This window comes from Sprattus sprattus (assembly GCF_963457725.1).
Source record: "Sprattus sprattus genome assembly, chromosome: 7".
In the NCBI taxonomy this organism is placed as follows: domain Eukaryota; kingdom Metazoa; phylum Chordata; class Actinopteri; order Clupeiformes; family Clupeidae; genus Sprattus; species Sprattus sprattus.
This window is the reverse complement of record NC_137926.1, coordinates 25,689,859-25,700,796: the sequence shown is the minus strand read 5'-3', so window position 1 is coordinate 25,700,796 and position 10,938 is coordinate 25,689,859. Positions and strand designations below refer to the sequence as shown.

At 41.7% G+C, this 10,938-nt stretch overlaps 1 protein-coding gene across 1 annotated transcript; it reads left to right on the top strand.

Annotated features, from left to right (window-relative positions):
- Positions 1–692: 692 nt before the first annotated feature.
- LOC308367779 (piggyBac transposable element-derived protein 4-like) lies at positions 693–3,310 on the top strand (the record flags this gene model as incomplete). The annotated part of the gene is made up of 2 exons (XM_080841769.1): positions 693–868; positions 1,708–3,310. 2 exons carry the CDS (start codon positions 693–695, stop codon positions 3,308–3,310), a joined length of 1,779 nt encoding a protein of 592 aa, XP_080697895.1.
- Positions 3,311–10,938: the final 7,628 nt, after the last annotated feature.

Here is a 10,938-nt window from a genome sequence, read left to right as displayed (position 1 = left end):
GAAGCTGCTTGTTGAGTGATAGCTTGGAACACTTTCATGTTGTTAACGGTTTCCCACCAGACCTTTTACATGATCTCCTGGAGGGCATTGTTCCTTTTGAATTGGCCTTGTGTTTAACCCTTAGAACTCAATTGACGCGCCGACGCGTCAAAATGTGACTGACGTCACTCTGACACGTTTGTTTAAAAGGCAACGCCTAATCAGGAAGTCATTCTTGAATATTTCAACAGAGTACACTTCAGGCTTCATTTTGATTCCATGTATGTGTGGTTAGGTGCAGTAGAAATAAAACTATCATTATTTAAACAAAACATAAACAATACCAAGACCGGAATGTTGTTAGAATGTTATGACTTGAATTCGCGGCAGCGAAAAGCTACAGATGTCATTTTATTGCCACATGAAACAGCGTGGACAAACCAAAACAAACGCTGCCATTCATTCATATGACACACCACTGATCTGTATTACTGTAGGATAGTACATGTACCATATCCAGGAAGTGGACAATCCACAGGAAACACTTTTGTAGATCAGAGCAGGAGTTTCCTAACTAGTGAAGTAGGCGGCAAAAGAGGGCGCGGTTAGCATAGCTTTGTCGCTTGTATTGGTCCTGGCTGCTGTATATCATTATCATTATCCACCCATCAACTCTCCACTCATTCATTAATCCACTCACAACAATATTGAAAATGAATCGTGGACGTAACGCTTTAAGCGTGGAAGACGTTTTGTCTATGTGGGACGACATCCAGGTCGAGGAAGAAGTTGACGCCGAGTCAAGTTTTAGTGAGAGCAGTGAAGACGAGAACATCCCGCCTCCTCCTCCTGCTGCTGCTGCTGCTGCTGCTGCTTCGTCTGGTCTGAGGTAAGTTTGTTATACGTTTGATAGCGAAATAGATGGCGAAATAGCGGGAAAGTTTTGACAATTTCAATTTAGTATAAACATACAGTGACATCCGAGTGTAACCCTTATTGGAAAAGCAAATCCCATCTGCCTGAAGTATAGCATCTCCCGCGAGTCGCATAAGTAGAAGTGACAGATTCAAGGCTTGACAGGCAGACATACCGAGTGACAAGTGGTGACAGTCGTAGTTTTGCAAACGTAGGCCTACATGATGATGTGTAACTAATAAGCTTATGATAAACCGTTTTGGTTACTTGCTTTTACCTCGTTTAGTGTTAGGGGTTATGTTTTGTGGGCTGTCTGAAATGATTTCAGATGTTGAGCAGTCCGCTGTTGACGTGAAAGCTATAGCCTACTACTGTAGTAGCCATGCCTAATTTACTGAACCAAATGAAGGCTACTGTGTGTGTGTGTGTGTGTGTGTCCAGTCTTCACTCCCCTTCCTGAACATTTCATCTGTATTGTAGCAGTGTTTTGGATAGTGCAGACACTCCAGCATTGTTGTTGGGTGTATGCTTGCACTGATATAACTTGAAATGATGGGCCTAATATGAACTGTATTGTTGATAACGTTTTTGAGGAAAAGTTTCATTGTCACTGCATGGTTGGATATGATGCTATAATAGTTATTTTACACAATACATACGCACACAGGTGTATATATGATGCCACTCCTAAAGTGGTCAAATATTTGCATATGAACAGTGTTGGACAGCCAGATGCTGAAAGCGCACACCCAATTTTGTTGCTTTACATGTACAGGAAATGACTGTTTTTTTTTTTCTTTGTGTGTATTGTAGAGGTGACCAGTCTGAAGCCCAACCACCACTAAGGAGGAAAAAAAAGGCTCCTTCCTCTGGACCAACTCTGGCTGTGGAGTGGAAAACAGAGATGGATGTGGACATTGCTCCACCACCTCTGAGATTCAGGCCTCTGAAGACCCCAGGCATACAGGTGGACACCACTGTCCAACACACCCCTGGAGAGCTCTTCAAGCTTTTTTTTTCACCTGCTGTGGTCCGTCAAGTTTGCAACACAACCAACTTGTATGCTGCTGTGAATGCAGTTGATAAGAGCTACAAGTGGGTTGACGTGGACTTGACGGAGTTCTATCACTTCCTGGGGGTGCTGCAGTACACGGGACTGGTAAAGCTGCCTTGTGTGGAGGACTACTGGAGCACAGACCCTGTGCTGAATTCAAGCTTCCCAAGGTCTGTCATGCCCAGAGCCCGGTTCCAGGCCCTGCTGTGGAACCTTCACCTCAGTGACCTGGTGGTGGACCACACCAACGACCTCCAGAAGGGCACACCCCACCACAATCGGGTACACCGGGCACAGCCCCTGCTGGACCACATGAGAGTGGCCTGCAAGTCGGCGTACCATCCGAGAAGGGAGCTGGCAGTGGATGAGAGGATGGTTGCCACAAAGGCCAAGACGGGCATCACACAGTACATGAAGAACAAGCCCACCAAGTGGGGCATGAAGCTGTTTGTGTTAGCTGACTCCAGCAACGGCTACACTGTGGACTTCACTGTTTACTGTGGGAAAACAGGTGGGACCTCTGAGAAGGGGTTGTCTTACGATGCGGTGATGAACCTGGTGCAGCCAGCGGTGTTCGGCACAGGGTATCACGTATACGTAGACAACTTCTACTCAAGTCCCACACTGTTCCATGACCTGGTGACCCTGAACATCGGCGCTTGCGGCACCTACAGGGAGGGGAGGAAGGGGTGTCCTCCCAGTCGAGGCCTGCTTACAAGGAAGACACCACGGGGCACTTTGCGCTGGTTGAGGCATGGCAAGCTGGTTTTCGTGAAGTGGATGGACACAAGGGAGGTGTCGATGTGCTCAACCATTCATGCAGCGCATGGCGGCGAAATTGCAAAGAGGAGAGTGAAGAGCAGGGATGGAAGCCTCCGAACCATCGAGGTCCCGTGCCCCCTTCCCGTGGTGGCGTACAACAAATACATGGGTGGAGTTGATCGCTCCGATCAGCTCATCCAGTATTACACTACACACAGGAGGCTGAGCCGGCCCTATCGCACCCTCTTCCTGCACTGCTTCGACATCGCGAGCACCAACGCCTACATCCTCCATGTGGAACTGGCTAAGGCCAGGCAGCAGAGGGCCCTGACTCACAAGGCCTTCATCCTACAGCTTGTAAAAGAGCTGTGTGAGGTGGAGAGCTCTGGAGTGCCACTGAAGAGGCAAACAAGTCATCTTCCCGTGCCATGCATTGAACAGCCAGGGGACATCTCCAACAGGGCAACGGTTGGTCGCAAGAGATGCCAGCTTTGCGCTGACCGAGGCATCCGCACCGACACGCCCTGGAAATGTGAGGCCTGTGACGTGCCTCTTTGCCTGCAGCTGAGCCGAAATTGTTTCAGGGAGTGGCATGTGTAAGTCACTCACACGCACACACACACACACACACACACACCTTCATGTAAACATCACACACAAACACACACACACACACACACAGTGATCAATCTACTGTTCTATCATTGTTATATGTTATGTTATGAATTGCCGTTCCAAATGTTTATTTTATGAATTGCCGTTCTTGTTCTATTTGCAATATATTCCTATCCCATGATATTATTTCTTATATTATCAGTTGCTGCCAGTTCACATTGCAGTTTTTATTGTGATTAGTATTTTTTTATTTTTCCTTCCAATCTGTAAATAACCTTGCACTTATGTGTTAGGGTGTGTGACACCCATCATACGTCATGGGTTACTTATGACATATTCTGAAAACGCCTGTAACAGGTTGCTGCTCAATTATTTGACATTATTTCTTTGTTTATGAAAAGTATATTTCTTTTTTTAATTGAGATATACTCAAATATGTGTGTATTTATCCTTTCAATCTGTAAATAACCTTGCACTTATGTGTTTGGGTGTGTGACACCCATCATACCTCATGTTTTTCTTATGAAATATTCTGAAAATGCCTATAACAGGTTGCTGCTATATGACATTATTTCTTTGTTTATGAAAAGTATATTTCTTTTTTAATTGAGATATGCTCAAATAAGTGTGTATTTATCCTTTCAATCTGTAAATAACCTTGCACTTATGTGTTATGGTGTGTGACACCCTCATACCTCATGGGTTACTTATGACATATTCTGAAAACGCCTATTACAGGTTGCTTTTATATGAGAATATTTATCTGTTTTTGATATTATATTGCACATTCTAATGAGATTTGTTTTTCAAAAGTGTTAATGTATGCTTTTAATCTGTAAATAACCTGGGATTTATGTGTAAGGGTGTGTGACAGCCATCATCTCTCATGGGTTATTTATGAAAAATATAAAAAACGCCTATAATAGATTGTTGTTAAATCTACATATTTATTTATTTTTGATAATTATATTGCACATTTCAATTAGATTTTTATGAAATAAGTGTTCATTTATCTTTTCCATCTGTAAATAACCTTGCATTTCTGTGTAAGGGTATGTGACAACCTTCATATCTCATGGGTTACTTATGAAGCCTCCCAAAAACGCCTACAACAGACTGCTGCTATATGACCATGTATACATTTTGGTGAGGTTTATTTCAAAGACAGTGACTTAATTTGTTTCAGAACAAATGTGTTTACAGATTTAGGCAATAAAAACTCTTTAATCTGTATATTTGACATTGTCTATACTCATTTATTTAAAAAAATCTGAATCGGACCTCACATTTTTTTCATGATCATTGCCCTGACATTTTCATATAGTTGGTTAAAATACAACACACCCTACATTATCATATTGCTTAGGTTCTGCTGAGAAAAATGATATAAGATACATAGTAGTGGACCTCTCTGAAGGCCTCCCACATGTGTTTAAAGCCCGATATACAAAAAATCACAAAAAACGCTCTGAGTTATAAGGGTTAAAGGCATTGATTGGAAAAGGTTTCTTCTCCATTTGAATAGGGCAATCAAACAGTTTCCTTATTCGTTTTCTGACAAAACGAATCAGGCCCAGGTCATCGGGAAAACATTTGCCTCAAAGGGAACAATTTGGGGGAATGGCCACGAAAATTGGGCACTTCCTCGACTGCTACCTCTCTTGATAGGCCATCTCATCCAAGAGGGGGATGAGACTTGGGAAGTGTTGATGCACTTAAAAGATGCAGTGGAGTTAGTTAAAATGTTTGGACCTCTGTCCGATGTGTGGAGGATACGCTTTGAGGGGAAACACAAGTTTTTCAAAAAAGCGGTCCGTCACACGAACAATTTCAAAAACATAGCCCTCTCTTTTTAAGCCATCCATTGAACTTACCAAAAGTGAAGTCGGTGATGGTTTCTTAATTTCCAGAAAATTTCCAGAACTCTCTCGAAATGAATGACCGGCAAAGCACAGTCCTTGTGGCATGTTCTGTAAGCGTAGACAGTGTTAAGTACAGTGCAGGCATGGTGGTTTCTGTTGGTTCTTGTTCTGGGCTCCCAGATTTTAGAATTATAACAAAGATTGTGGTAATCAACACTAAAATTGCGTTTGTCTGCAGACTTATGACAGCGTGGTACAACGAACACCTTAGGGCAGTGGTTCTCAAACTGTGGTACGTGTACCACGGGTGGTACGCGGCTCCCTCTTGGTGGTACTCAGGAAGTTTTCCCATTTTTAATGACTTGGGTATTAATCATTAAATATATTTAAAAATCATTAAAACAACTAGATCCCTATAATTTAAGTTTGTTATTTATCTGAACCATGCTTATTCTCCTGATCAGGCATTACAGTGAGGTAATAACACTTCCTATCGGGCGGCATGCTACCGAAGGTCAATGATAGTTACAATGGTGGTACTTGAAAAGCCAAATATTTTCTCAGGTGGTACTCATGGTGAAACATTTGAGAACCACTGCCATAGGGCATATGGACTGAATGGGGGTCATAAATCCACCTTCTTGGTCACCCACTTAACTAAACTAAATGATGTTTTTCCCCTATCAGTGTACAGCATTAGAGGCAGGAAGCTAGTTACACTTAAAAGGTATATCTTGTGTTAACTAAAGTTGGAAACAAATCTAACTCTTCCCTCCCCCACCCCCCTATTTTTTTTACAGCCTCATTAGAATGGCTCAAACATTACTCAGAGTCATCGTTAATTAAAATGACAGCCGAAAGATTACAGTCACTGAAAGACTGCAGGATGTGGAAGAGCTGAAAAGCCGCCTAAATGAACTACTGCTTCAGTATGACTTTGACATCCAATACCAAGATCCGGATTTTGATCAAGCTTTGTGTTACTTAACCCATTCAGACCGGATCACGCATACGTGTGTATTTACCTTTAAGACCGGAACACGCATCTATGCGTAGTTACCATTGAGACCGGGAAACGCGTCTGTGTCATTTTCAGCAATGCGGTCTTTTTCAAGGCACATGACCAGTTATACTCACTGTGATTGGTTGATATATTCTTGGGGTGAGCGAACGAGATGCTTGGGATTTTTTTAAAATTAATAACAAAGCATTATATTGGTCGAAATACACTAGGGCTGTCAAAATAGCTAAAAAATGACATTCGAATGTTCGTTTGGAAAAAAATCACGAATTCGAACTATTCGAATATCTGGTTGCCTATTTTACGCAGTTGCCGTCAATACGTCAATAATCCGAAAAAAAGCTGTCTCGGACTTTGCCGAGAACATTGCGTTGCAGCAGCTTTCACCAACCAGACTACTAGCTCACCTGCTCTACTTCGGATGCTTATTGAATGGCATAGCCTGTGTAAGTCCAGCTCAGAACAGTTGTGAATAAGAAATAATAAATGTCCATGTCTGTTGTCTTGCACAGACAACCAATTAAAATCGCCAGGAACAAAAATGATGAACGTAGGCTATATGATTTTGTAATGTAGTGCAACCGTGGCTAAACTGCTGGGTTATTCTCAATGGAAAAAAAAACATTAGGCTATAAGAACGATCATCGCAAGCAGCACTGCTTCCTTACTTTAAAACGAGGGACATCGCGAACAGACAGAGGCTCATTCACAAAGCAGATAGGCGCTTATACCGCGGGAGTGTTTTTTCACATTCGAATATTATCCCACGTCTGACACCATGTATTGACTTGTACTTTATCATAGAAAGTATTACCCGGTATCCACATGTACTGCAAGTTCAGGAGTCTTTATTAAATCAACCGTCTTCCACTCTCAGGTACGTTACACTAGTTTCCGGTTCACGCATCATTTCACAATAAGAGTCCTGATAAGATCAGTACTAAACATTACATGAGGGACATCGCGAACAGACAGAGGCTCATTCACAAAGCAGATAGAGGCGCTTGTACCGCGGGAGTGTTTTTTCACATTCGAATATTAATTTTCACGTTCGAATTCGCGTTTTTGGATACCATTCGAACGAATATTCGAACTTCGAATATTCGTTGACAGCCCTAAAATACACGTGGATCATGTTTTAGTCAGCGGGACGTTTAAACTTTAAATCGCCGAGGCGATCGAATATGGCATTGAACATGGCAGATTCGAGTGAAGGTAGTGACATCGAAGACACTGAATTAGATGAATTAGATAACTTGGAAGAAAATCTTTTACCATCTGATCGTGTGGTAAGAGAGCAATGGATTCATGCGATGTTTGGGGAAGAAGAGGATTTGAGCGAGTTTGAAGGCTTCGCGAACGAGTGGAAGAGTGGCAACTTTCACTCGCGGGAAAAGATTCCATTCAATCGCTAACCTGGCATAAATATCGAGCTGCCAATGCCAGATGTTATAACACCGGTGCAGGTATTCTCCCATATCTTCACGGAAGAAATGTGGATGCGTCTTATAACGCAAACAAACCTCTATGCTGAGCAAACGCGGAGTGCAACGCCTTCGAACAGCAAGTGGGATCCCGTCACAATCCATGAGATGAAGACGTTCGTGGGACTGTGTCTGGTCATGGGGATACTTGAACTGCCATCACGAAGAGACTTTTGGCGTCAAAAGAAGTGGCTATTCAGAACATCCATTCCCCAAGCCATGTCAAGGGACAGGTTTGCCATCATCTGGAGGTAAGCTAATAAGAATATTGGAACTATTTTCGTAATGATAGTGATGATTGTTATGTCATATGACATGATTACATCAATGATAATGATTTGATCCTGATACTAATTACAATACGTTATGTCACAAGTCACTGATAATAATGGACGATTTGGATAATAATATGATACATAAAAACAATACAAATGACAATTATAGATTATTCTTACGATAATAATTCATGTCTGATGATAATGATTTGATCCTGATACTAATTACAATACGTTATGCCACAAGTCACTGATAATAATGGATGATTATGGATAATAATATGATACATGAAAACAATACAGATGACAATGATAGATTATAATGACGATAATAATTTGTGTCTTATGATAGATAATAAGTAGGTGATTATTGATAACTAGACCGTCCTGGTCCTGTCTAACTTCCATGCTCCAACGGCAACAGGGACAGTCAAAAGAAGACATGGAGGAACCATCCAGACTGAGGTCACAGTGCCAGCATGCCTCGCCGACTATCAGAGGCACATGAAGGGGGTCGATCTGTTGGACCAGATGGTGGGCTACTATCAAATCCAGCATCGGTCCAAGAAATGGTGGCGGAGGCTTTTTTTATTTCCTGATGGTCAGCTGCTACAACTCTTACATCATTGCAAGGAGTGCTGGAGCTAACTGCAGTGGCTTCAAAGATTGGCTGGAGGACCTTGCACAGGAGCTTGTCACCCCTGTGACAGCAAGGAGTGCTCCTCAGTGTGCCACAGCACCTGTGGCAGCCTCAGCCCATCACGACTGTGAGAAAATCTACGAGAAAATAAAGATCTGCAGGGAATGCCCGTCCTGGTGCCACAGTCTATGGATGCAGGCAGTGTAATGTGCCCCTGCACATTGAGTGCTTTGGCAAACATGTCCGCCGCACTTGATGATCTGTGATCTGTCCATAAAATGTTTACGTTATAAAAACCTGTTTGTTTGTTTGTTTGTTTGTTTGTTCCATCAAGTAGTAATGTTGTTTAAAATGTTTTTCAATTACTGTTTTAATGAATTAATGAAATATAATTAATATAAATAATGAAAATGAATGAATAATATAATACAATAAAAGGAAATCTGTATCGATTTTTCAAAATGTACTTGATGTTTTTGTTTATTGATTTTTTTTTTTTAAATGCTGTTGAAGATTATATAAAAGCAGACAGTTTAGATGAAAGCCAAAGAGGTAAGCTCTTAAATGTTTTTTATTTTATGTTTCTATCTGCTATAGAGCCTGATATACTAAGGTTTTAGTAGGCGTGGGAAATTTTGTCTCATTTTTCTGAAAACCCTCAGGTTTTAGTGGGCTGTTTCCAGAAAAGTGAATAGGCAAAAAAAGGCCTTTTTAGCAGGCGTTTTTAGGCCTAAATGGGTTAACTAATATAATAAGTTGTCTGTCAAAGCGACAGTAAAAAATTATCCCCATGTTCACACTAAATTTAGCCGCCTGTGTCTACATCAGTTTCTGACGGTAAGGCTGTCACAGTCATATTGTCGCCTCCAGGATCACCCGTCAACAATGCAAGACAACAATGGCCTCAGATTTTTACAATCCCACAATTTTCTGTTGATGTGAATTACAGATTGAGGCAAGCAGATCTTGCTTACTTAAATGACTGTACTCAACTGTGTCCATCACGCAACATGAAGCATGATATACTTGAAAAAATTGCCGAAGCCATGTATCCCTTCAAGGCTTACCCTACAGATGAGCAGTTCAGTGATGTGGCTAAGGTCTTGATCTCCAAGAATCCAAGCCTTACTGAACCTGGGACACAGACCGGCTGGTATGGCTGGAAAAGCAGCCTCAAATTTAAGATGGGAAATTTTCGGACTAAATTAAGAAAGACTGGGTGGGAAGACGTTACCATCAATGGCAGTAAGAAAAGCAAAGTAAACCCGGGAGGAGACCATCCATCAAAAAATATCAAACGACCAAAAAGAGGCGAGACCAACTACCTGCCGAACATGCCCGAAGGAAAAACGGAAGCAAACCTTTAAACAATTAGAAGCAATCTAGCTGAAGAAATGAAAAAGAAAAAAAACAAATGGAATAATGATTCTGCAAATGATGGATCAAACGCTCCCGTTGCGACGACAGGAGATCGTCAGAGATGAACCTGATGTACTGAGTATGGTGGGCCGATGGCCGGCTCTCTTCACCAAAAGCCAGGTAAGCTTCTGCACTGTAAACCCAGACAGTTCTACTAACTCATTAACATTATGTATTCAGTACTTAAAACCTGGTATTTAGTTGACCCAACTTAAAATGTATTAGTTTTCTGAGCAAGTGCAGACGTTTTAATTGTATTGGAATGTATTTCTTTGAGTTAACATTGCCTGATAACTCAAAAATGTAAGTATCTGACGTCGTCAACGTCGTTGAGAACACCATTGCAAAGCTCTTGTGATGAGAGACGGACACAGCAGACTTGAGGTAGAGGAGTTGTTTAGTAATCCAGAGGTTGGAAGGTTGCTAGTGTATCCCCACTCCTCCTTACCAAGTGTGTAAGTGTGAACCCCTAAACTGCTCATGATCTATAAATGCAAAATTTCTTGTGAATCGCTTTGGATAAAAGCGTCTGCTAAATCACAGATGTAAATGTAAATGCAGGGGCAACACTGGGAAGGCGTTCGACCAATGACAGTTCTCTCTACAGTAAGAGCTTGTGCAAGAAGTTGGAACGTAAGGAAGATACCCTTTCAAAAACTTGTAAGGGCGTAAAAACTAGTTTGAGAAAGACCCAGAGAAACACAAATATCTGACGAGGCTAAATCCTTTACGATTTTGGAATAATATGAGTTCAGAGAAATTATGAAAATGATAACACAGAAAATCAGAATAGAAAATGATATGATATTTTTCAGGTGTGTGCGGAGTTCAATAGAGTAGCAAGCAAGAATTTGGATGGAGAGTTCTTTGAGGTGCTGGACCAGCTCATTCCTCGATTTTTGCAACTAGGCC